Here is a 26,998-nt window from a genome sequence, read left to right on the forward strand (position 1 = left end):
TGTCTGTGTGTTTTTGTGGTTTTTGGGGGGGGGGGGGGGGGGGTGGGGTGTAGGAATTAGGATCGTAGATATGTAGACTGGAAGTTTCTGTCTCATCATTTATTGAGAAATGTTTGACTAATCCTAGGTTCTTTAAATTTAGGAAGTATATGATTGAGATCTCATATTATAAGTTTGAATTACTTGCAAGCCTTTTGAAAGTCGAAAAAGCAAATAGTTAGGTGTCCACCAAACGATTCTCTCAAATTTGAGAAACTCTGCCTATCGTTCTATATCTCCTTTCATTAATTTACGTGTCCTTAGTTCAAAACTAGGAATTATGCGTACATACTTGTTTGTTCCAACTAATCAGAAAACAAATGATATGAATAAGAAGAGGAGTTTCTTCTTCTTCTTTTTTTTTTTTGTGTTTCACTCTATGTCAAGTCGGGGGAAAAGAGCACACCCCTGATTGCAAAACCGAAAGTTCCCAAACTGCTCTGAGAAATGTTGTGGTCTTATGGTTTAGTTATTGGAATTATGGGCTCCTATTCCTCCCACTATTTTCTCTCTCATGCTTTATATTCCCTGTGTGACATATTCATACAAACTCTCAGTGATCTTTCACTATAGTCTTGTCTTCAGCTTCTAATTCTCTTGGGAAGAACGGGTGCAAGAGCTCTCTTTTCAGTCTTAAGGGGAAGACATTACCAACTTATTTCCCTTTACTGATATGAATCACCTGAGTGGTCCTGAAATTTGACGTGATGATGGATCCCCGTCTAAAGCCAGATCCACTATCAAGACTGAATCTGGTCTGTACATTATTTAACGTTTATCCTATTAGAAAGGTGGTACTAGTTCAAACATCTAGTTTGCTATTTTATGCCAAATGTATCATGTTACTTGCCTGCTTGGTATGTTCTTGAACTACTCTGCACTTTGATGATGCATTTCTTTTGGTGATAATCTGAGTAATCGAACTTATGTGATGAAGACACTGCCTCAAAAGTGTGAGGTAGATGCAAGTATTTGTTTTGTTTCTCTATGCTTAGAGATTTGAATTTTTCTTATTTAAGCATTTTTCTATTTAAGGTTTGGACCATTGCATCACTGCACCTGTTCGAACTGGCAGAAATCTCTTCTTTGAAAATCAGGAAGGCGCAATTTCAAGGTCTATGACTGAAAAAAGGGGTAGTACAAGGATTGACCTAAAATTCGATAGACTTTCTGAACGTGAGAAGGTGAATTTCACAGCTACCTGCATCTTATACCTGACTTAACATTCCTTCATTAATACACTTGAAGTTTGAGTACTTTGTGTCTGCATAAGGATGATAATTTACACAGACTAGTGTGCTTATTTTTCTTAGTTGGATATCTTGTACCACTTAATTTGCTCGATGTCCTTTTACTTTATAAATGACTCGTGTATCTTATCTGTTGCTTTAAAGGAGAAAGTACTGAAATTGTGAGATATAGTGTTACATATTTTCATTTTTGTGGTGAGGGGACATGTCATTGCATCCTGTACTTATATCATATCTCCCTTACTAAAATTTCGGGATCGCTTTCTGGATAAGTGCTTGCTATGCAGACTTAATTTATATATCCTTTCGAGTGAGTACTGCCATTGTTCCTACTGTTACCCTTTCCTTGTTCTGATTGGTTCTTGCACTTTTTTTGTCATTCTAATCAGAAAAAGCTCATAATGGACTTATTGAAGATCCAAAATGATGGAACAGTGGAGGTTGACCTCACTAATAGTGAACCTGTTACTTCTGAGTTCTTAGAACTTCATTCAGTTGAAGGTGTTCCTCCAAGTAGTGATTACATCACAAGATCCACCCCTGATCTGAACAAATCAATTCCAAAGTTGAACGTTGCAGTGCTTGTAGTTGGAACAAGAGGAGATGTTCAGCCCTTTCTGGCTTTGGCAAGGAGACTTCAAGTATGTAAATTAAATTTAAACTTACATGAGTGGACAAATTTACGATAGTTTTTATCTCATTTCACATTATTATTAGCCTCCCACTTGCCCATCTACTTTTTCTCCATCTAGTATCTTATATTTTTTATGCTACTGAAATTAACATGACTTGACATTCTGTGAGTTTCAAAACTAAAAGTTTAGCCTTCAAAAGACTGTAAGTTAATGTATTATGGTCGTAGGTAACTGGGACTGTAGTGTCTTCATGTAAGGTTTAGTCATGTAGAACTTCAACAACTAAGTTAATAGACAGAAATGTTGTAGCTTTCGTGGGAGTAGAGTTGATCTCTTCTGGAAATTTGTTGGTTGCAGATAGGTTCTGTGGAAGATTAAATATAAGCCCTTGTTTGAGCCCCATTTTTATCATAAAAATGTATTTTTGAATAGGGTATTGATGTAAAATGTGTGGTTAAAAAATAAGGAACAAATTTGGATTTGCGTGTAATATTATTTTATTAAAGAATGTGTGGTTGAAATGATATCAAAACACTGTTTAAGAATGCATTTCTTTCCAAAGAATGGGGCTCAAACAAGGGCTAAATAAATGAAGTCATCTCTTTGACCACTAAAGCTTCTAGGTGAGAATAAGATGGTTAAACATGTCAAAGCATCTCCAAGAGACTCTCTATTTATAAAAAGTATCTTTTACATATTAGGGAGCATCTTCAAATTTAGATCTCTCTATTTTAGTTCTTCATTTTGCTTTTTCAAGAAATATTTATTGATTTTTCCCATTTTTAATTTAACACTATTTTTACATGTTAATGATCAGTCAATTCAAATATAATTTAAATAAATTAAGAAGAAAAGTAGTGAAACTCGTAGCTTATTAAAATGCAATCATTTTAAAGTAATAATAGAAAGTGATTTTGACTCTCGAGCATTATTTATTTGAAACAGTTAACAGAGAGAGACTCTTGGAGTTTATTTTTAAAATTGGATCCCTAAAATAGAGATCGTCTTGTATTTAGAGTTTCTTGGAGATGCTCTTAGCGTAGACCAATGTATTCGGTTAAAGTCTAGTCATAATCTATTTATGAAAATTTCATGTTTTGGGCCTTTGACTAGAAGGGGCGTGTTGAGCATTACATATACGTAAATAAGCATATCTTGACTCTAACCATTGAGTTTTTAGATGAGTTGGTTTAATACGTTTGTAAAACCATACTCCAATTTTGATAGGGTAGAGGGCATGGCTGAAAAGATGAGCTATTTTTTTTGCTTATTGAGTGGTCTGAAAATGCAATCATATGTTATTCTTGTAAATCAGGAAATATTGCATTAGTGATGTTCATCTCACATTTTAGGCCTTTGACTAGAAGGGCATGTTGAACATAACTTATACATAAATAAATTTATCTTTACTCTTAACCATTAAGTTTTTAGATGAGTTGGTTTAATAGGTTTGTAAAACCACACTCCAATTTTGATGGGGTAGATGCATGGCTGAAAAAGGAGCCTCTTATTTATTTATTTATTTTTAGTTTTTTGAGTGGTATGAAAATGCAATCATACACTACTCTTGTAAATCAGGAAATATTGCAATAGCGATCTTCATTTCACTGTATTTTTTGCAGATAGAGTAGATGAATTTATATATTTTTTTGAACAATTATTATTTTTTGCTGTGGGCATTGCAATCCTTGTCTCAACTAAGCTAAAGTACTATTTTCGGATCCCATTGGCTATCGCTCTAGACCTTCTTTCCAGAAACAAAATTGATACCCCCTCCAATTTGAAATACTTCTATTTTCTCTCTTTGAGTAGTTTAAAATAATATTCACCTTTTGAAATTGGGAAATTTTGTTTCCATTAAAATAACTCAAAAGATTTGATCTTTAAGCAATTCATCTCTGCAAATTTAGCCGCTAGGAGTTTTCTTTAAAAGTTATTGGTGGACTGAATTTCTGTATCGATTGATGACTGACACTGAATTATACCTTTCTTCTTTTAAAGTGTAAAACTAAAATTTTGAAGTAGTTTGTTCAGTGGTCATTGCTACTATTGTCTACATAACTAATAACTTGGTATTGTTAAAAGAGATTGACTGGGATTATAGAACTGGTTTTTTTGTGTTCTTTATCCAACAAGATTTGATGACTTCTTGCTGCTTCAAGGTGATCTTTTAGATGTTTTAAGAATGTCTGAACATATAAAGATGGTCTGGGAAGTTCTTGGAAATATTTGATGTCAATTCTTGCTGGAATTAAATTGGTCTAGTACTTTGGTGACAAATAGGCCATGATATGGTCGACGATGTTTGTTGTCGTAATTAGACGCATAGACAGGGAGAAGGTGTAGACAGAGAAAGAATAGCGAGGCTAAAAGTTCAATATTATTAAGGGCTTGTTTGAACACCATTTTTTGAAAAATTGAGTTTTGTAATAGTGATTTTTTTTTTTTTGGAGAATGTGTGGTTAAAAAGAAGGGAAAAATTTTGGGTTAACGCGTAAAATTATTTTATTGGGAGAATTGTGTAGATGAAAATGAATTAGGCGAATAATGAATTTTTAAAGAATGTGGCTCAAACAGGTACTAAAGTATTTTAGTAGTCTTACCTCTACCAAATGTTAATCAAGATATTGTTGTTAAAATAATTGAAATGAAGGACGTGTGAATGAAATGTAAAGAAGGCTTTTAATGTCTGCTTCATTTTCTTGTTTCCAAAAGACAAGCTTGACAAAATAGATTCCATTATTACATTGCATTCTGTTTAATATTCAGCTCTACACATCATTGCAGTGCATTCTTTACATTTTATATGGAACTAGCATTTTATGCACTTGTAAATAATTCAATTCTTTGATTTCAATCAATTATAATCTTGGCTACAGGAATATGGTCATCGTGTTAGGTTGGCAACTCATGCTAACTTCCGTGGATTTGTGAAGTCGGCTGGAGTAGATTTTTACCCACTTGGTGGTGACCCCCGGGTTTTGGCTGGATGTAAGAGGCCCTCAACATGCATATGCGTTCTTGTCATCACTAAATGAACTTTAGTAGATCCATTGGAGCGTCAACTCCCATTAGGATTGTTACATGTCTTCTTTGACCTTGGAATCCTAAATATAGAATGCAATTACTCTGTCTCTCTTTTCGTTCCATTATTTTATTATTTGCCTCCAATCCCCACCCTTGGAAGAACAATAATCCCTCTTTTTTATCTGGTTCACTTCTAATTCATGGCTTCATTTAGATATGGAAAACTATTTTTGTTTGTACAAGTCAAAGTTTCATATGAGTGAACTTTTGTTCAATTAATGACTCAATAGTCTTTAACTACTTGACTGCAAGTTCTATAATTTCCAGTAATGCAGCAGTTGAATTCTCAATCAGCTTCTGAAATTTAATTAGTAGAATCAAATCATCAATGATGTGACACTTCACTGAGTGTGTTTCTTGTATTGTAGATATGGCTAGAAATAAAGGTCTTATACCATCAGCGCCTGGAGAAATATCTGTACAAAGGAAGCAAATAAAAGCCATTATTGAATCTCTCCTTCCAGCCTGCACAGAACCTGATGCAGAAAATGGTGAACCGTTCAGGGCTCAAGCAATTATTGCAAACCCTCCTGCTTATGGTTTGTTATTTTAATGTTTATCTGTTTGAATGTTACAAATTTTGCTAAAGTTATAATAGTAGACTGCCCATATTTTGTTTTTGGAAGCATTTGTATTTCACTTCTAATATTTCCTAATTGTTGTCAGGACATGCACATGTTGCTGAATATCTTGATGTACCCTTGCATATCTTCTTCACGATGCCTTGGACGTGAGTTTACATTTTATTTCTGTTTATGTTTCTAAGTTCTCTGTCTCACTTACTATTCTAAGTAATTGAACTAATACTGAGTTGAATGGTCTCATAAAAATATATCATCAAAAATTGTAATCTCTCTACATTTCCTCTTGAGAAATGATGAAAATAGCTTACATGTGCAAATAACCACATTTGCAGTATTTGATGTTTCGAGGAGTGGTTTTTGGCTTTATGAACTTGATAACAAAAGGTTTGGGTAGCTAAATTTATTTCTAGAATTCAAAATATATGTGTATTAATTTGGCTCTTTATTGGTCATATACTACATGTACTCTTTAACTAAAGGAAAGAAAAAATTATAAATTCTAACATGTGTATTGAATAGGCAGGCCCACATATGCATTTCCTCACCCATTTGCACATGTACCACAAAGTGCAGGATACTGGGTATGTTTTAAGTTGTCTGTGGACTCTTCTTACCTTTGCAATCTAGATATAAATTTTTATATGGATTTCATAAACAAAATATTCTGCTTAATATTTCTTTATTGATCCAGCTTTCATACATTCTTGTGGATTTACTAATATGGTGGGGCATAAGGGGGTATATTAATGACTTTAGGAAAAAGAAGCTGAAGCTTCCCCCTATTGCATACTTCAGCACATATCACGGGTCAATATCTCATCTGCCAACAGGCTATATGTGGAGTCCGCATGTTGTGTCCAAGCCAGAAGGCAAGTACATCTTTATGGCATAGCATTGGTTGATTTAATGATATTTACGTTCTAAATAAGTCAATATTGGTTAATGTTGTCATGGATGAAAGTTCAACTTTGTATTTTATTAACATCTTTTATCTACATAAACCACGTTTGGTTAACACGGCACTGGACACTACTATGAATAAGGTTTTATCTTATATTTCTTATTTAATACTATCACCCCTATCCAGCATTGTGAACCAAACATGCCACAAAAAGTTTGTTTTTGTTGATGCTTTTTTATCAAAATCTTATTGAAGGACTAATTGCATTTAAGTGATGTGCAGATTGGGGCCCACTGGTTGATGTTGTTGGTTATTGTTTTTTAAATCTTGGGTCAAAGTATCAACCTCCTGAAGAATTTGTTCGGTGGATCCAGAAGGGATCCAAACCTATTTATATTGGATTTGGGAGCATGGTATGAGTGTCAACTCTCTGCTATTCTCATTTAAACTTATAAGCACAGTTGTTCATTTTGGTATCGTATGACTTTATAAGCAGTCTTTCTTTACATTCTTTTGATGATTGATTTATATGGTGACTCAGACCCCTTGCCCCCTAAATCACACAAAAAAGGAAAAGAAGATGTGATAGCAATGTTCCCCTAATACAATCTAGTTTCTTTAAACGTGTTAATCTCTTTCATATTAGGCATATATTGCTGTACATTGTTATCATTTGATCTTGTTTCTTTACATGTGTTAATCTCTTTTGTATTAGGCATATATTGTTGTACATTGTTATAATTTGATCTCAGTATATGAATTTCATATATACACCAAGTTGTTAATGTTTAAATGATTCATGTTCATCAGTGTTGAAGAACGAAAAAATAAAAGCATGAATAAATTTGCTTTTTATATTGTAGAGGAAGCTTTTTGCAGCTGTTGGGATTAATTATTCTGAACCTACGCTGCACTTGTTCTCAAATTTTGTGCGATTATCCATACAAATCAGTTTGACTCGATATGATGTGCATTCAAGTGTGTAAGGTGAAAATTTGCAATGCAATCAGCAAAAAGATGAAAGAGGTCACGAAGTTCCTTTTTTTGTTTTCTGAAGAATTATGTTAAATGCCATAATTCGCGATTTCATTGTGCAGAAAGATGTGTACCTTAGTGTGTAACCCTTGAAATTTTTTGGTTTGAAGATTTATTGATACTGGTGTTTATTTGCTTGATTAGCCTCTTGAGGATTCAAAGAAAACTACTAATATCATTTTGGAGGCATTAAGGAATACAGGACAGAGAGGAATAATTGATCAAGGGTGGGGAGATCTTGGTAATAGTAAGTATTTTTTGTTTTTTATTATTATTATTATTATTATTATTTATCTTTCTGTCTCTTATTGCTTATTGGCATCGTTGAAAGTCTTTATAATAATTGCCATATTAACTCTCATATAGCAAGGGAATGAAACACAACTCCAACACCATTAGAGCATGAAAAGGGTTCTATGGGTATTTTTCTGAAGAACTTCTGTTTCATATTTGGATTGCAGATACAGAGATTCCTGATGATGTTTTCCTTCTCGTGGATATCCCTCATGACTGGTTGTTTCCCCTGTGTACAGCTGTGGTGAGTTCAAAGCTACCTTTAGATTTATTTATCTTTTCGAGCGGTGAGAGGACAGCGAAACAGAAATAGCTCATCCTTGGTTATAAATGAAATAAAAGGTGGTTGCACATTAATGTAGAGGGATTAGCATTTTTAAGATTCTGATGCTCTCACTGGGATCGGGAATACACTTTTGCAGGTTCATCATGGTGGTGCTGGAACTACAGCGGCAGGACTAAAAGCTGGGGTAATTTCCTTCTACATTTTTTGTTTTGACGCCAACATAATTATTAGGGAATGGTTACTTAGTGAAAAGAGTCGAATTGAATGACTGAATTACTTCATTTTGATATTAAATTTCGGCCTGCGGTATTCAATGCAGTGTCCAACAACTATAGTTCCATTCTTCGGAGATCAGTTTTTCTGGGGAGAGAGAATTCATCAGAGAGGGCTGGGACCTGCTCCCATTCCTATATCTCAGCTCAGTGTTGAAGCTCTTTCAGAAGCAATAAGGTTCATGCTCCAGCCAGAGGTAAAAATCTGATTGCCATTTATCCTGTGCCATAAATGTCATTGCATACCAAATTTTTGCAAGTAATGTTTGAGGTCACTAGAAATTAGGATACTGTTTAAGTAAGCCTCTGTAGAAGAAGAAAAGAGCTATTGCAAAGTTGCCTGTATAAAATTGGAACCATATATTGAGAATTAGAAACTTTAATTCTACACCACCAAGAGCAAGAAAATTGCATTAACATAATAAAAGAACATGCAAGATTTATATAGGTTTGCTTTAGTGTGAGATTACGTTCTCGTCCGTCACTGCAGTAATTCAATATTTAGAAGTTTACAAGAGAAATTATACACCCTCTTTTCTCTAACATCTTTCTCTTTTGATGATGATAAAATAAACCCTAATGACAGCTCACTATTTAATTGATGAAAGGGTCAACCCGAATACGGACTCTGCACGGTGGTAATAGTTAGGCTCCACAGCTTAACAATATGCCCCCTTAATAAGAAAAACAATAATATTATTGCATCGCTAGATTAATATTGTGAACCTTTTCTTGCAGGTGAAATCTCAAGCAACGGAAATAGCAGCGTTAATCAAGAATGAGGATGGTGTTGGAAGTGCAGTCAATGCATTCCACAGGCATCTGCCTCCCGAGGTACCATTCCATGTATCACCTTCAGAAAAAGATGACGATCCAAATCCACTGCAACGCATTTTCACTCAGATTGGAAGATTGTGCTGCCTACCTTGTGGTTCTTAGGTGTGTTTTCAGACAACAGATTATCAGACAGACTATAATTACCTATTACTTGATTCCTTTTTTTGGTTGTTTTGTAATTTTGTAACATAGTATTTCTTTTCATTAATGTCTCAAAACTCATTTACAGTAAAGACAGATGGCGAAACAATATAAGTTTTTTGTTTTTCTTTTGTTCGTTTGACCTTTGGTGAGGATTTATTCCTGCATTTGCAGTTGTAATTTTGATGATATTTTTTATGGACTGAAAATGTTTATTCATTTTTGCAACATTTATCTGAATGCTTGTTCGTTGGTTGCATCGTGTACGTGTCATGTTCAAAGCGTCCTGCATTAAAGTCTCTTCTCTCCTCATTTTAGAAAATTTCACTTATTATGTCCGTAATGAAAAGTTGAAAATCAAGCTGCACGTGAGCGAGTGTTTAGAAAATGAAATATAAAGCAGCTTTTAGACAAAGTTATTCAACAGATGTGTATTTGTTTAGACAGAGAAGATTTTATTTCGACCCTTGATTTTACCACAAAATAAAGCTGTGAAATTAATCCTTCCAGCATTTGTTATTTATATTTTCGCACGCGCTAATTCATCATAGATTCAAATGAGATTAATTTATCAGTATTGCTTGTATATTTTGATATCTCTCCACTTTGATTCCATATAGTAACTGATATTTGCTGGTGCAGCATAAACTCCACACTTGAAATGTAACTCCCCCGGCCCTTGATCTTTTGTCTCGAATTTTTCTACACCATCGAGAAATAATGTCACCTTCCCTCCATCGACGTCATGTATTAGATTAACACGAAACCATTTATCGTATAGGTCAGTTGCCACCACTTGACCGCTGTAGTATCTCATGTCTCCATTATAGATTCTTAATATTATCGTCGTCGCCCCATGGGATGCACCATGAATTTGCACAATTGTGGCACCAGAAGTTCCATTTGGCACAAAGGCATGGCCTTCAAATTGCCATACACCAGAATAGTAATCAAGCCCCTGCAAAAAAGGTTGTGACTCATGGTAAAATCATAGGAAGAAATAACGCCTTATATAACATATATACGCCATCTGAGGTAATATTGACCTTCACAAGGATGTAATAGAATACTTCTTTGAATCGAAATATTAAAAGTTCTTATATCTATAACTAATAGTTGAGATTACTTGTCAGTACTTTTAGGAGAGCGCTACCAATGGAGGAAAACAAGACGAGAATTCTTACACGTATCCTGACTTCTGTTCGTGGCTGTGTGTGACTGTTGGGGTCATGTGGCTTATCGTTTGCATAAACCCATAGCCGATGAGTTCCATTTAAGAAGCTGTATCTCTCTTCAAGGGGTATATCATATGGCCTTTGGATTTCGAAATTTTCTTGTGTTAATGGCACATTGGTGAACCCTTCTGTAGGATCAGCACAACTTAGCAGAAAAAAGTAAGCAGCAGTCAAGAATACTACAAGAAAACTCACATTTTTGTAGGAAAAATCCATGTTTTTCACTGACTGCAAGAAATCCAAATGCCCAGGCATGTTTATATAATGAAAGTAGGCTGGTTGCATTATAGGTAAATTATTATAATCAATACATGTTTTGGTGTTTTCTAGTTGTTCTTTCAGAATTTGTGGGGGAATAAAATGTCTTGTAATAAAAGAATACAAAAACAGGCTCCCGGTTGTTATTGGAAGGACTTGTGCATAAATGTATCTTGATGGACATTCCTATAATTAATTATTCTTGGTTTTTCATCCTACGACCATGAAAATCTGCTATATCCAACTTTGAAATGGTTAATTTTAAGTTCTTAGTAGTTCTCATTACTCTCCAAGGACGAGATCAAAGAAATGGAACTTTCTGTGATAAAAAAATCAAGGACCTAAGAATGGAGTCATGAAAAACCACACGTCTCTGAATTCTTCATTACTTCTATAAACAATCAAGGGCTTAAGAACGAAGTCGTGGAGAATTCATGTAGCTCACTCAATTTTTTTATTCCATTACAAAACTAAAAAAAGATTTCTTTGGTAGTTTCAGAAAATCTTGAGCACTATTCACTTCAGAAGTCTTAAAATCGACTTGTAAAGAGAGGTAGGCAGGTAGCCTATTATTTATAAACCCGTAAGTCAAGTTTTAACTTAGCGAGATATAGTTATAGTTATTATGATCCATCTCTCCTTCAAAAACCGATGTCTACACTGACCCATTTTCTCAATCAAGTTGCTTCACGGAACCAGTGTTCTACTAGAGTAATCCTCTCAAATAGCCACGTCTGAGACAACCACCTTCATAATATGTTTTTATTACAAATTATTGTAACAATAAAGTTGTCCCAAGCACTGCCTGCTGATTTTATTTCCCATAGAAAAATTATTTATCTGAGGAATATTCTATGCCATTATGAAACGAAGACAAGCCTAGTGAATATTTACTAGTGATCCCAAATAAATCTGTCACAAAAAGTACTGCTGTGGAACATATGCAGTTGGATTTATATGTTTGGCATCTTTATGTCCATGAGCATTATTTATTTAAATAATAAAAATATTATCTATTGTTTTTTTAATACAAGAACTCATATGGGTTCCACCCGTGACTAATCTGTTTGTCGCCCGTAAAAATTATAATCAATCAAAGGTGTCCCTCTTTAATCAGTATTTTAGTAGATAAGTTAAGACATCACTATCACTCTTGAAAAGATTACTTTAGGATGATCTTGTAGTTCCTATGGGCTACGGGATGAAGATGATGAGGTCGGTCCATGTATTTTTCTACCTTCTCTTTTGCCGCATTATGCTTAAAGGGTTAAAGGGAGAGAGTGCGATCAAGCTGTTCGCAATAGTCAACTTGATCTTCTTCCTTAGGGATGTCGAATAAGAAATCACTGAAAGAGCCATGACTTCAACATATTCTTAACAGCAATCGGACCCTTTCAGCTGTGGCCTTTCATTATAAGCATGGAAATATCCAGATTCGTTGGATAGAATCTAGAAATTTGTTGTAATGAATTAGTGAAAAAGATTTTGCAAGAATGTTGGCATGATTTTAGGAGCACACTCTCGAGTTAACATGTTTGGGTGCCATTGCATGATTATTTTCATTCTTAATAGTATCACTAACCCCACTTCGTGGACCGAGTGAATGACCTTGAGGTCGAGGGAAAAGAGAATTGGTTCGTCTCAACCTATTTTGGAGATCGGCTTGTCTCGGCCCATTTGGGGAGTTTCAATGCGGAATTTTATCTTTAACATATCCGTATTTGTTGGTGGCTCATTTGAAAACATCAATATTTAGATTCAATTGCTCTTTTGAACTTTATAGAGATCGAATTGTTTGTGTGAAAGTTTACGTTCTCTAAATGGCCAGATTTATTTATTTATTTAAATTCGATTTTCAAAAGAGAAAAAAAAGCCTTCAATATATATTTCTAGCAGCAACACGACAACATGAGTACAAACATGTCAAATATATTTACTAATGACTGATCATATGAGTATAAAGAAACTACAGTAAATATGCTGTCCCATATTGTACACGTATCATTATTTCTTGTATAATTTTCAGTCTCTCCACCTAAATTACATATTGTAACTGATGCCTTTTGGTGCTGCATAAACTCCACATTTGAAATACAAGTCTCCAAGGCCCTCTTATCTTTTGTTCACCATCAAGATAAACTGTCACCTTCCCTTCATCAACATCATGGATTAGGTTAACCCTAAATAATTTATCATACATCCCACAAGCTGTCACTTGCCCACTGTAATACCTCTGTCCCCATTGTAGATTCTTAATATTATTGTCAATGATTTGTGCGTGCCCCGTGTCGAAGCATGACTGGACACTTTCAAAATTTTCAAAAAAAAAACAATTTCTGTCAAATCAATCTGTCCTCTGATTCCCTATTTTTTAGCCTGTCTGCCTGGCTTTATTCACTAGCTATTGTTCCTCCGTCAGTAGTTGTTGATGAATGTGACTAATTTATTTGACAATATTTTTGGAATATTCCAATTTGATATTCGATAAGTGGAAAAATTTATCCCATTTGACGATTTTTGTTTTATTTGTTTGTGTTCCTCTATATATTTTTTTTTTTTTTTTGGGGTTTTTGAGACTTTTCGTCATCACTGTCAATTTTAATCGTACTCAAGACCCTTTTATTAATGAAGTACAAATCTCTAATCTCGCTATCTAATGGTACAAAGCGCTCGTCAATGTGTTTGATTCCAACATCCCTTCGGGCTTTGAAGATCCGCCACCCTAAGGATAAAATTTTCATAGTGTGGCGTAATAAGCTTGAAAAGCGTTAAGGATGAGGAAACAACAATGTTCTTCGACTTACACATTTTTTCTAGGCTAGCCAGTACATTTTGTCACGTCTATTAATTTTCCTCACCAGTGAGAAACCATCGTCACACAATCCCCTACACATGGAATGCGCTCATTGGCTCCTGTTTGGTAGAAAGTATTTAAAACTTATTTTTCTTCAAACTTATATTTAAAGTACAAGTTCTTCCAATAAAATAAATTTGCACATGAAGTAATAAATATTTCTTACATTTTAATCACACATTCTTTAGAAAAACTTAATTTTCACAAAAATTTATTCTTAAAAAATCTACATCAAACATGCCTTTTGACATAATAACCCATGAGTAGATTCCAGTTTGCCACCTACAATTTAGTTATCCAAACACGGCCTTATTGCGGGTCTATCTCCTCTTGCGCAAATCGCCCAGCATGTTGATATTATCTCCTAATTCTTGGCCTTTCTCCCATTTTATTGGAAGCAATGGCGATTTCAGTAGCAACGGCTGTAGTTCCCGGAAACGTAGCCGTATCCTCTTCATCATCAGTACATTCACAAATAAAGTTTTGCCACTTGTCCTCCCTTCAATTTCCAAATGAGCTTCGTGCCTTAACAATTCGAAACCGAAGGCTCTTATCCAAACTCGGTCCGAGAACTCTTCCTCTGGTAATTACTTTGGATTTTCAGCTCATTTGTGAAAAAAGGAAAGAAGTTATGAATATTTTGCTGGATTTTGTTTGTGGGTTTTATGAACTAGAGTCAATTGGATGTTCAGTATGGTGTAGTTGGATTATTTTCGTGAAGTTTTCAATAATCTCTCGGGTCTGGTAATTTTATATTTATTGGAATTTTAGTTACACAAGTTCGAATTTTTGGCTTTATTTTAAATGAATAAATTCAGGATTCATGCCTGTGCTTCACATTTTTACAATTCATGGTAAATAGGGCTCCACTGTGACTCAACATAGACGCTGAACCTTTGACTATTTAAAGGAAGAGGGAAAAATTCGAAGGGGAGGTTCGTAGAAAAATAGCCCGAAGCATGGAGTTTGGATTCTATAATAAGGGAATAAAAATATAATCTTGGAATCTCTAAAGTTCTCTTTTTCATGTGCTGTCAATTGAATGCATGAGATCTTTTTAACAGAAATACAATGCACCATTTGCATTTTGTGTAATTCAGTGCTTGAGTTGTTTAATAATATCCATTCATCAAATTGAGCTTCAGTCAGCAGTTTTAAAAACACGTGACTAATATCTAGGAAATTGAACATGGTTTGACATCATATTGGGTGTATGGTTACACCTTTAATGCTACTGTAGGGTAAGATTGAGCTTCATATCCAACTAGACCTTGAGTTTGGATTGGTATCACTCATAACCTGTGTTGACAGCTTTATAGTGCCGCACAACTAGTTCAAAGCTGTTTCAAAGAAAATTATGGGTATTTGAAAATTTAGTAAGTGCAAAAATTGTTGTTGGATGCGTAGTACAAGACCTGTTTATGAAGTTTGAGATGCTTTATGGTGAAAAAATTTTCTTACAATTACAGTGTCTGTGTACTGCAGCATAATGTGTAATGCGATTTTCCAACTTAGTTTTTTTTTTCTTTTGTGAGCTAGCTTTATCCAGCTGTAAGTATTTTAGGTAGTTAACATTTTCTTTTGTGAGCTATCTTTTTCCTGTCAGGTTGAGGCCAAGAAGCAGACATTTTCTAGCTTTGATGATTTGTTGGAAAATGCTGATAAACCAGTATTGGTTGATTTTTATGCCACTTGGTAAGCTAGTGATTTTGTTATTTCAGCCCTAGGCTTTCCCCTACAAAAGGAGGATTTTTGTTCAGATATTTTTTAATTGTTCTAGCTTAATCGATCAATTTGTACCTAACTGGACTTTACCCTTTAACTTCAAGAGTATTTTTCGAGCTCTGGTTTTAGTTTTGTGAAGTTATTGTGGTTTCTTAGGCGACGGGAATGAGGGTAAGAAAATCCATGGTTGAATCTGTAAATAATCTAATAGCATTTGCATTTTGTAGGTGTGGTCCTTGCCAGTTTATGGTTCCTATTCTAGAACAAGTCAGTGATTCAATGAGTGATAAAATCCAAATAGTGAAAATCGACACAGAGAAGTACCCTATCATTGCTGAAAAGTACAAAATACAGGCATTGCCAACTTTCATTTTGTTTAAGGATGGGAAACCATGCGACCGCTTTGTAAGTAATTGATTTTCTTTGATTGAACATCTTCTAATGCTTTTTCACATTTAATTAGAAGATTAACTAGGATGTGATTTCCGTTTTTGTCCTTCTGTATTATGACTTTATATTTACTATCAAGGGTAGCAGTCCCCATATTTCCATTCAAGTCATACAAAAGTTGTGTCTAACCAGGCTGGACATCATCAGCTGAGCTAGATTCAACTCCAATCTACACCCCACAAAGGGAAAGGACTGTATACTACTCAGTATCTAGCTACCCTACGGAATTAGACTAAAATGTTATAGTTTCATTCAAAAGACACTGGAAGATACCCAACCTGTACCCATAAACTTAGAAATTGATATCTAACTACATTGATATCTAGCACCTTGTGGGTCCCTTGGTGAAAAGGAATGACCAGAAGGGAAGAAGGCATCAATCCAGCATGGTCAAGTTCCAAAATCGTTGACATTCTTAATCATGTTGTGCTGTTATTCTTTTTCTAATAAAAAAAATAAATAAATCAAATTTGCAGGAAGGTGCAATGGCTGCTGACCTGCTCATTCAACGTATTGAAGCTTCACTTTAAGTTAAGCAGTAGCTTCAGTGGTGAGCTCCCCCCGCATCTGATTTGATAGGATTTGACATGATTTCACAATTGCCAAAGGCCAAATAGATGGATTATTACCATTTCATTTAAGTTGATGCTGCTGTCTAAGATTATGTGGTAAGGATTGTTGGTTTCTTCTCTAACACACATCCTCTCTGTTGATGTACCAATCTAGTTAAGAAATTGAAATTCTTTAACAGTGTCATACTATTTGAGATAGTATTACATATATTATGAAAAGAAATTGATTTTCAGAGTCTCGAGAAAGTATCTGGTTCTCATTATTCATTACTTCTATGTGATGTTATAATAGCTTTCCTTTGCTGCCAACTAACGAATACCTTGAATTTCTTTGAATTCATTCCATGTCATCAAAATTCTTGGAGACTAATGTGTTACAACTAAATAGAATAAAAATAATGTTATTCATAGTCAGCAACTACAATGATCATCTTATATGACAGCTTATTATTTTAGGTAATAGTTTCCTGTAATTATGTTGCCTCAATAACAAGCTAATATCTCAAATAACAAGTTGACACATAAGATGACTACTACAATAGTCGGCTGTAAATAACGTTACTCGTACAATTAACATTACCCTTTTTAGTTATATTATTTATTTTATGTACAAATGTAGCTGAATGAAACTCTTTGCTCTAAAAAATTTTTGTAAGCATGTATGGTTCTTTGAAATTTGACTAGCATATGAGAGTTGATTTTTGGATTAGAGGGGGAATAAGTAAAATGTTAAGAGGAATTGTTTTGTCGATATGTAAACTTGATGTTACTAGTTTATCATATGTCAGTTAACACCTGTGTAATTGAAGGTATGCTATATATGGTCATTTTTCCTGTCCCTTGTATCCTATATTACAAGATAAAGTAAATGTGGTATAAATTGTCGATGAACTGTGATGTGAGCTCTATAGGAGCAACCCAGTGTTAATTTTAATTGAAAATGTTGAAAAGTAAGCAATTTGTGTTGCAAAGCTGAAAGTTGAGATTCTTCCTATAAAAGTTAGCAATTTATTAACAAGCATGATGTCGCGATTAACTTCCAGTTTGAATCCCCCTTCGCTCCCTTTTGTGCCTGCAACTCCATGTAAATAAGCCTCCAAGCTATCAAATTACCAGGAGTTTTCAAGGAGTTTGATTCACTGGTGTCAATGGGCAGCTTTTCACCATCATCTTTGTAATTTATCAATGGGTAGGTAGGAACATCATCTCGGGCATTCCTTATACGCAGAACTCAAAGACTTTGTAGATTAGAGAAGGTATTAAGAAAATTGTATGCACTGGTAACAATATCAATTGCTTTTAGGGTAGAAACTGCTGCTTCCAAGCTATGGCCTGTAATAGTTATGCTGATTTCCTCATCCTTGTATTCTTCTACCAGTCTTCTAACCTCAGTAAGAACCTGGAAAACGATACAAGAAATGGGTAATTTTAGCTTTGCATCTCTTGTGGTGCATTTAGGAGACAAAATGGCATGCAAAGGTTTTCTGTTGTGTTTGGTAGGGAGAAAAGAAGAAGAGTAGGGTGGTATATAATATTTCTTGTTTCATAGTGAAATTTTTTTTACCAAATAATGTTTTCAAAATGCTTAAAAGAAAGTGTCCCATCAAATATTTCATCAGCCATAACAAACCAAGAGCAAATTTTTATATCCTTACTAAAGAAAGATGAAAATCAAGTGCCTCCTCTCCTTCCTTCCCAACCGGGTTGTACGATTTGTAGTAATTCATAGTTTGCAAGTGAATGTGGCGTGAAAGTTTACCTGTTGTCTGGCACTGGTCTTCTTAAAGGGCGATTTTGGATCATTTGAAGTGTAGATGGAGTACCAACCATGATGCACTTTAGGGTTACCATTCTTTCAAAGATTTCTGGTGCCGGAACCAATCCAAATTCAAAATCATTCACCCATTCCAATACCCTAATTGTTCCTCTCCACGCAATCAGGACCTCTCTCCGTCTTAACACTGATTTTCCTCATCTGTGGCCACAGCAACGTACCCCATCCAATTCAATTTCTTACTCTATACTTCTCTTGACAGTGACCTTCTAAGAAACGCCTCTGGATTGATGAACATTTCATTCAGTTTTTTCATGCTTTACCCATCGAGCTTGACTCATATATAGTTTCTTCTATTTGCAATATCAGATTTAAAATTCAGAAGCCGCTTCTGTTGATTTTACCCTTTTTTCACCTGATTATTTTTCAGTATATTTTTTTAGCGGTGGGTGTGTTGTGGATTCAAATCATACATGCATATGATATGACAACCTCTAAATCATCATCTCCACTCCACTGCTGTCAAATTTATCTTTCATGAAATTGAGTGAGACCAAATACATTTAGGAGGTATTACTCGTCTTCAACACAAGAAAGTGGCATATGAAATTCTTTTTCGTGTTGAAACGGGCAATTCTTGATCCTCCCAAAATCGTCTCGTTAAGACTAATACCGCACGTCAGGAATATCAAACGTACTGAAATAGTCATAATTCTTGATCCTCCCCAAAACCATCTCGTTAAGACTAATACCGCACGTCGGGAACACTTCTATAAGCTTTTTAATTTCTCTCCCACTTTAAATGCAATTGCTTATGTGTTAAGTTTGAACTAATTCGAGACATCATACCTTGAAAGGAATAATTCTACTTGTACGTGAAAATTTACATAATAATTTATATACAAATGATCTATCAAAAAGAGAATGGTGAAGTTTTATCTTTTTTATTTGGTTGAAAATTTTTTGATCCAATTATATTTTACCACATTATGTATATATAAATCATTATATACATGTAACACAATCGCTTTCGAAGTCTTGATAGAATGCCACCAGCTTAAAGCCTTTTTTTCGGGGGAGGGGGGGGTTGATTTTGGATTGTTGTATGTGATGAAAGTCCAAGTATATATAAACAAAAATTGAAATTAAATCTGTAGGTTATCATTGAGGCACATATATTCTATACAGTGATGATGATAACTTTGGAAATTCGGTTCAAATGTCAATTTCCACTTTAATTTTATTGGATTCAAAGGTCAAATCGCCCAAAGTAGAAGCAAGTATGAATTTGCTTGAAATCTCAATATTCATTGTTAAGAAACATTTTCTTCTCTTTGGAATGGTTTTTCTCTTTGGCAAAAGGCTATTGGAAATGCAAAATGTGAAAGTCAAATGTATTTGTAGTTGCACGAATACGAGATTTTTAGACATTTCGTGTTAGTTTCACTATGAATGATTGTTATAGTTGGTCGACCTGTATAGCAATTCGCAAGAAAATATAACTTATCATTTATGTTTATGATGTTGAAAATATTACTATAAAAGTTTAAGCTTTTTAGATCATATAGTTTGGTTTAGTATCATAATATAAAAATGCATTAAGTTTAAAGTTTTTGTTATAGTTCATTTACAAATATTGCATGTGTGAGACATTTTGATTTTTAAAAAAATGAAAATTAATTTGAGAGGATCAAATATATACTATGTTGATATTATGTTATAGTGACATTTCGAAGAGTCAGATGACGAACTTTTGTGAGGGCTTATCAAAACTCTATTATGGATAGAAAGTCTTGTCTTTAAAGTGACCAAATGTAGCCGGTTTCGAGTCTAATCAAACACTACTCTTTGGATGGCCAATACTTAACTCAATTGGAGAGATTGAAGTCTTGTCAGACTCATAATTCAGATTCACGTCTCCCAAACGGGTTTGCATAAGTCCAAGAAGTTTTTAGATCTATGAAATTTTCATATCGGCATATACCCTTCTTGCCATATTTGCAGCAAGAAACAAGGGAGAAGACAACAAAATTGAGTTGAAAATATCATACGGGCATATATGTTGCAAGAAAATGAATATTTTGGGTTAAATAACAAGTGAAGTTCAATCGAGTGAGATAATGGGAAAAACTAATGGATTCTGTCATAGTGATTTACCATGCCTATTTTCTCATACGTTCGGATATTTTTATTTATTTATTTTTTTTTTTTTTATTAAGTTATGGTATATCCCATATGCTTTTGAAAGGTTGAGGATCAAATATGCTATTATCCCAAAAAAATCCAACCCTCTCTCCAATGGCCAATTCTATTGGATGTCTGCCCAAATCATGAGATACCACTCTAATCTACTTTACACACGTCCAACTCACAAAATCAGATGCTCACAATCAAAGAGGTTACTCTTAATGCCAAAATGAATAAATCCAGTTTCTTTTCGAGCTCTTTTATTTTTTATTTTTTTTCTTTTTGTAAGAATTTGAATTTTTTAGCACGTGTGGCTAAAAAATAAGATTTTTTTTTTTAAATTTACGTATAAAATTATTTATTGAAATAACGTGTAAATGAAAAGAAGTTTAAATTTTAAAAGCAAACTCATTTTTATCCAAATCTTGGGCCCTTCATTTTTCCTAACACATACGTTGTAGGAAAATGATAAACAGACAGGCTAAAAAATAGGAAACAAAAAATAGACTAAAGTGACAGCAAGTTGTTGGGTGTTTTTTTTTTTTCCTTCAAACTCTTCGATCATATATCGAAATGTGTATAGTCTGTTTCTGTAGCATTCCTATACATATATACCGTCGTGTACAAACGTGGCATTACTTCGGCACTATATGTCCCACGAAAATATAAGAAAACTATAAATTCTATGGCCAACCAATAACAGATTTTTGTTTAAATGTCTATCGTGTCTTGCCATTTATCTCTAACTTGTGGCCCAAATGAAAGCATTATCCTTCAGATTTTTTATCTTTATTTTCCTTCTTTGATATGATTACTGGATTTTTGTGATCTAGCATAGAGTAGAGTATAATTTGCTTTTTAAATATTTACTATTCAGTACCTAAGATCAGAAACTAATTTTCATGTATAAAATATTTTAGAAAGAAATTTTGAATTAAACACATACATTATGAGTCAACGATAAACATGTATCAAAGGGTTAAAATGATCTTATTCTTCTTAAAGTAGTAGTCACTAAAATTCTTAACCGTTACACTAAGATCACTTGATTGGAAATATTAACAAAAAAAAAAAACCATGGTAGATACAAACGGCAATTAATCTTGGGGATCAATAAATTGGGGATTTAGGAATGACGTTTATGTTCGAATTAATAATATTTGCGTGGTAAAAAACATTTAGCATGAAAGCTTATTACAAGAATACGTCTCTAAACTTAAAGGTGTTTTTTTTAATTAAAATCTACTATTATATTTGACGTGGCATACTAGTTAATGTCATTCGTATCCACGTTGATATGTAATGGCACTACATAGGATTTTTTTAACGTTTTCAGTCGAGTAATCATATAACCACTGAAAACCTGAGTGATTGAAAATTACTCTAATGATCATTTTGAAACTTTTAACAAACTTCAGTGGCTGTTAATTAAAATTAACCCAGTCAACAGCGTCACTTTATTAGCAATAATGGTAATCTCTTTAGTAAAGAAATAGAGAATATTCTGAATATATATTGAGTTATAACTGTTAAATCTTCCCGACAGATTTTTCTTTTTCTTTTTCTTTTTCTCTTTTTCTTTTTTTCTTTTTTTTTTTTTCAAAAAAGCAGTGCCGACAGACGTGATTGATGGAAACTGACATTTATGGATAAGGCAACCCTATTTGACAATTTTACCCTTGCATTTAGTTAAAGAGTAATTATATTGCAATTTTCTTATCGTTTTTATTGTTGACAATTTTACCCTTGCATTTAGTTAAAGAGTAATTATATTATTATCAACTTATCGTTTTTATTGTTGACGATTTTACCCTTGCATTTAGTTAAAGAGTAATTATATTGCAATTTTCTTATCGTTTTTATTGTTGACGATTTTACCCTTGCATTTAGTTAAAGAGTAATTATATTATTATCAACCAAGGAATTATTTCGATTTCATTCTAGCTAAGTAAGAGTGTAACTCAATAAATTTTGATTTTTATTATGGTTCAACTATTTAAAAATAGAATGATCATTAATTGAAAATGATAGAACAGTCGTTCGATTTGTGTGTTATAACAGAATCTATTGTATATCTTTAACACGTCCTTTGCGTGCATTCTACGAAATTTTAAAAGCCACTTAAAAGAAAACAATGAGAACGGTTGACAGTGAACATGAGCGACCCAACGGTGGTCTTGGGGGGTCACATGACCCCCCCCCCAAACTTTTGATTATTATTATTATTATTTATTATTTATTTATTTTTTGGGATAAATTTTGTTTGATATCGATTGAAATCTAAATCAAAATCAACAATTAATTTTAATAACATATCTTATGAAACCCTTAACTTTTTAACTTTTATTAAAATATACTAAAAGTCTGATTTTAACCTCCACCAAATTGGGGCAAAATTACAATAATTTTGAAGTTTTTTTCCCTTACTCAATCTCACATACTCCCTCACACATTTTATCAAAACTTAAACCCTTCTAATTTTGTTAAATTTGTCTATAATTTTTCTACAAATCGTCACATCTACTACAAATTTTCACTTTCCAATTAAATTTTTAATTAATTAGAACATAAATTTGCATTTTCTCTTATCTTATTTGTGTACATAGAATGTGTCTAAATCGATTATATACAATTTAACTTATATTTAACGAAATATATTTATTTTATTGAATATTAGTTATATGTTTTTCCTTTCGATGACTTGAATTGATTGTTTGTATTTTAATACACTATAATTTTTTTAAACATAAATATGCAATTTCTTGTAATGAACAAAATATTAATGAAATGACTGTTTAAAATCAAATGGATGAAAATGATGAGCAAAATATTAATGAATAAATGTTTTTTAAATGTAAATCTGTATTTTCTTAGGTCGGGTATAAATCATTCCAAAATCAAGAACAAAGTATTCAATTTGTACAGAGTTTGACTGTACCCTCTAACTAAAAATTTTCGCGTCCACCCCTGACAATGAAGCTTATAGATATTAATTTTTTTTTTTCATATTTTTGTAATGAAGTTTTAATAGCAGGAGTACTTGTTTGTATTATGTTTATAGTACTCAAGTTATTTTTTAATTTTTATTAATATATTTCGATATATACATAAATATTTTTTCATTACTTATTTCTATTAATTTATAATTTGAAAATTTATAAGCACTCTTTGAACATGCTTAGTCGTCGATCTTCCTTTTTTTTTTTTTTTTTTAAAGCACAAATGGTCCCTAGAAAGTCATACTTCAGTTAGAAAAACCATTGGAGAGGACATACTTAAACATGGACTGTCTGTGCTTTATGAATGGCAGTACTTACATTTTAGTTGATTAAGAACAAACGAAGAGGATGTGTCCAAAATAGGTTAGGTTAGAGACCATATTGCTCTAAGAGCTGAAGATTGGGAACTATACAAATGATAAAGTTGTTTAAAATTTAGCCCCTGTTTGGTGACTATTGTTTTAAAAAAAAAAATTGCAATAAAATTATTTTCAACCATACATTCACACAATAAAATATTATAAATTTAAACACAAATTTTTTTCCTACTCTTTAACGACACATTCTCCTCAAAATACTATTCAAAATTCTTTTTTTAATAATGGACTCCAAAATAGGGCGTATTAAGAGCATCTTCATTGTAATCGTGGATTGCTGAAAATATTGTATTACACAAGAAAGAATACACGATGTGCAGAAAATTTCCTCTCCTATGCATCAAATTAACAAGGATTCCATTACATGGTCATTATAAAGAAAAATGGATAATGTATAGATGTTCATTTAGATATGAAGACTCAACTAGAGGGAGTGAATTACTAAGCACATGTTTGATGTAGTTAAAACCTAATTTTCAATAAATATTTATAAAAGTTGATGATATGTGGTTGAAAGGTTAATAAAAATTATGAATTCTATGAAATGTGTGATTAAAATTAATTGTTGATTTAAACTTAGGATATTTGATGAATTTATATGGAAATAACTTATTTACATGAAAATTGTCAATTAAATATGTTTGATTAATTTAATCTTTTAAAAATGTTATACTTGTCCATTTTTCATTAGCTGATAGATGAGAAAGAACGAGAGAGTTACTTGAAAAATAAAAACCCACTCCCCTAAAGAAAATATTTTTCTTATTTCAAGAAAAATATGATAATGTGAACAAAAGTAAGAAAATATTTTCCATGAAAAAATATCAATCAAAAAACACGAAAGTAGAAATTTGGATAGAAAATTGACATTTTCTATGAAAAATATTGGCAATCAAAAGCACTCTTAGATTTTTATCAACTTTTTTAATTATACCGAATATGGCTAAGACATGGAGTTCGGTCTTAAAAGTTAACATTTTTAAGAAGAATAGTACAAGTAATTATATATTGATTTATATTTTGATACTTCACCTTATGAGATTTATTAATTAGCATACACTCACAAGACGGCGATTTGTGTTAAGGATATAATCTTGAAATTCATGTAATCTTTTTGAGTTTTATTGATCAAATTGCTCATTATAATATAATAACATATACATGATACCATATTAAGATTAGAGATTTGACCTTAATAGGAATGACAAAAAATTTCTTTGAATTTAATACACGCAGGACTCCACTCTGAATGGGTTGGAGATTCTTGGGACTTACACCGCTCTCACGGCCTCGCCCCATCCCGTCCTTAAGGAGGGATAGGAGGCATTGCAAGGGGAAGAACCTCAAACTGAAAGAGGGACAAGGATGAATGCCACATTTCGTTGCAATCTTTAAATCTTAAAACAAACAAGATTAAAAGAAGTATCAAACTCTTATATATTGATTTATATTTCAATATTTAAAATAAGTCAGCAAATTTTAAATTCTCTCTCTTTTCTCTTATTTTTTGTAAATTCTCTCTTGCAGAAGGGCGATTCTTGGTGACAACTTGTCACTTTGGCCTTCCCCGTTGTAAAAATGAGTGGAAGATATGATTATTTCCTGATGCCGACACCGATCGGTATTTAATTGGTGCGGCACTGTGCAGTTGAACTTGGCCACGTGTTATTTCTCCAAGGCTGAAACTTTGAACTATATTGTAACGAATATATAGTATCCTAACCGTCCAAGTAATATTGTTCCATTTATGCATCTCAACGGTCCAATTTCCATGCAATCAAACTTTATAAATAGCATGCACCCACTCCATCCAATTACACACATCTCTGAATCATTATTCACTTTGTAATTTTCATTAATAGTAAAATGGCTGAAGAGAAGAAGCACCACGGCCTCTTCCACCGTCACAAGGACGATGAGGATGAGGAGAAGCCCGCCTACTCTGAGAATACCTATGGCTCTGGTGACAGCTACAAGACAACTGGTGTTGGAGGCGAGTATAATACCACTACTGGTGGTGGTTATTCAACTGGTGGTGGCGACTACAATACCACTGCTGGTGGTGGTCGCTACAATACAGATACTTCTGGTGACGACTACAATCCAAACGCCGGCCGTACCGGATACGGTGGTGATTATGAAAAATCAACTGGTGGTGGTTATTCGACTGGTGGAGGCGACTACAATACCACTGCTGGTGGTGGCCGCTACAACACAGATTCTGCAGGTGACGACTACAATACAACCACTGGTGGTGCCCGATATAATACCGAGACTGCTGGTGGCAGATACAACACAACCGTTGGCGGTGGTGATTATGAAAAATCGTCTGATGATTATGAAAAATCAACTGATGATTATGAGAAAGAAAAGAAGGAACATAAGCATAAGGAACACCTCGGAGAGATGGGAGCCCTCGCTTCTGGGGCTTTCGCTTTGGTAAATATCTCTTCTTTTATTTTTATTGCAGATTAAAATATAATTCGTCAATTCTGATCAATTGGACATGATAAATATTTTACTATCTTTATTCCTTAATCACGTTCAGTACGAGAAGCACGAGTCAAAGAAAGACCCCGAGCATGCCCAAAGGCACAAGATAGAAGAAGGAGTTGCAGCAGCTGTCGGGGTTGGTTCGGGTGGATATGCTTTCCATGAGCATCACGAGAAGGAAGAGGCCAAGGATGACGAAGAAAGGGCAGAGGGAGAGGGAAAGAAGAAACACCACTTGTTTTAACTATTTAAAAATATATATTGTCTTAATTTTCTATTGTCATGTGCTATGCTATAAATAAAATTCCAATATCAATATTGTTCTAATTATGTAATGCGAGACGGGGAGGACTCTAACTCAGAAAACTAGAGCATTGAAGTAAGAAATATGGTGTCGTGTTATAGTCCTTCCTCGCCCACGCCACTATTATCTTACTGTGTTTAGTGTGAGTTGGTAATAAAATTACTTCTTGGTTTGCTCTACATGAGACATGATTAAGAATTTTTTTTTTTTTTTTTTATTAATTGAAGCATATTTTTATTTAATTTTATATCAATATCTCAATAATTGCCTAGGTTGGGAGACGTTCAAAGTCATCCTCAATTTAATTGTCTTTGACAACTTGAAAAAAAAAAAAAAAAAAAATTACACCTTGAAATTAAGATGTCAACTACCACCAAAGAAGTTAGATTTCAATAATGCCGAATTAAAT

The 26,998-nt window shown here is 33.5% G+C and overlaps 4 protein-coding genes and 1 pseudogene across 9 annotated transcripts in view; 3 read left to right on the forward strand and 2 right to left on the reverse strand.

The window, feature by feature from the left end:
* LOC111408757 (sterol 3-beta-glucosyltransferase UGT80B1-like) overlaps positions 1 to 9,496 on the forward strand; it is a 10,539-nt gene extending 1,043 nt beyond the window's left edge. For 2 of the 4 annotated variants that reach the window (XM_023038519.1, XM_023038518.1), the window contains exons 3-15: positions 1,075 to 1,223; positions 1,679 to 1,930; positions 4,804 to 4,915; positions 5,380 to 5,550; positions 5,678 to 5,741; positions 6,119 to 6,176; positions 6,287 to 6,464; positions 6,779 to 6,909; positions 7,676 to 7,778; positions 7,993 to 8,069; positions 8,248 to 8,295; positions 8,431 to 8,580; positions 9,122 to 9,496. In XM_023038519.1, coding sequence (XP_022894287.1) covers positions 1,075 to 1,223; positions 1,679 to 1,930; positions 4,804 to 4,915; positions 5,380 to 5,550; positions 5,678 to 5,741; positions 6,119 to 6,176; positions 6,287 to 6,464; positions 6,779 to 6,909; positions 7,676 to 7,778; positions 7,993 to 8,069; positions 8,248 to 8,295; positions 8,431 to 8,580; positions 9,122 to 9,322 — 1,694 coding nt within the window. In that variant the 3' untranslated portion in view covers positions 9,323 to 9,496. The remainder of the gene's footprint in view (positions 1 to 1,074; positions 1,224 to 1,678; positions 1,931 to 4,803; positions 4,916 to 5,379; positions 5,551 to 5,677; positions 5,742 to 6,118; positions 6,177 to 6,286; positions 6,465 to 6,778; positions 6,910 to 7,675; positions 7,779 to 7,992; positions 8,070 to 8,247; positions 8,296 to 8,430; positions 8,581 to 9,121) is intronic. The other 2 variants (XM_023038520.1, XM_023038522.1) reach the window with 2 other exon arrangements.
* Positions 9,497 to 9,783: 287 nt separating this feature from the next.
* Positions 9,784 to 10,867, reverse strand: LOC111409604 (citrate-binding protein-like). Its single transcript, XM_023039631.1, has 2 exons — positions 10,546 to 10,867; positions 9,784 to 10,319 (listed from the first exon to the last, which is right to left on the reverse strand). The coding sequence occupies exons 1-2, from the start codon at positions 10,849 to 10,851 to the stop codon at positions 9,933 to 9,935; spliced, it is 693 nt and encodes a 230-aa protein (XP_022895399.1). The 5' UTR covers positions 10,852 to 10,867; the 3' UTR covers positions 9,784 to 9,932.
* Positions 10,868 to 14,020: 3,153 nt separating this feature from the next.
* On the forward strand, positions 14,021 to 16,718 carry LOC111408759 (thioredoxin Y1, chloroplastic-like). Of its 2 annotated transcripts, none has more exons than XM_023038524.1 (4): positions 14,021 to 14,291; positions 15,315 to 15,403; positions 15,661 to 15,838; positions 16,016 to 16,351. In XM_023038524.1, exons 1-4 carry the CDS (start codon positions 14,109 to 14,111, stop codon positions 16,037 to 16,039), a joined length of 474 nt encoding a protein of 157 aa, XP_022894292.1. In that variant the 5' UTR covers positions 14,021 to 14,108; the 3' UTR covers positions 16,040 to 16,351. The 2 variants fall into 2 exon arrangements, with proteins under 2 accessions (XP_022894292.1, XP_022894291.1); XM_023038523.1 differs by lacking the exon at positions 16,016 to 16,351 and adding an exon at positions 16,360 to 16,718 and having other exon boundaries at positions 14,027 to 14,291.
* Positions 16,719 to 16,789: 71 nt separating this feature from the next.
* On the reverse strand, positions 16,790 to 19,143 carry LOC111408758 (annotated as a pseudogene).
* Positions 19,144 to 25,595: 6,452 nt separating this feature from the next.
* On the forward strand, positions 25,596 to 26,775 carry LOC111408760 (abscisic stress-ripening protein 2-like). 2 transcript variants are annotated; one of them, XM_023038526.1, is made up of 3 exons: positions 25,596 to 25,915; positions 26,081 to 26,231; positions 26,341 to 26,775. In XM_023038526.1, exons 1-3 carry the CDS (start codon positions 25,659 to 25,661, stop codon positions 26,527 to 26,529), a joined length of 597 nt encoding a protein of 198 aa, XP_022894294.1. In that variant the 5' UTR covers positions 25,596 to 25,658; the 3' UTR covers positions 26,530 to 26,775. The 2 variants fall into 2 exon arrangements, with proteins under 2 accessions (XP_022894294.1, XP_022894293.1); XM_023038525.1 differs by having other exon boundaries at positions 25,596 to 26,231.
* Positions 26,776 to 26,998: the final 223 nt, after the last annotated feature.

This window comes from Olea europaea, chromosome 14, assembly GCF_002742605.1.
Source record: "Olea europaea var. sylvestris chromosome 14, O_europaea_v1, whole genome shotgun sequence".
Lineage (NCBI taxonomy): Eukaryota > Viridiplantae > Streptophyta > Magnoliopsida > Lamiales > Oleaceae > Olea > Olea europaea.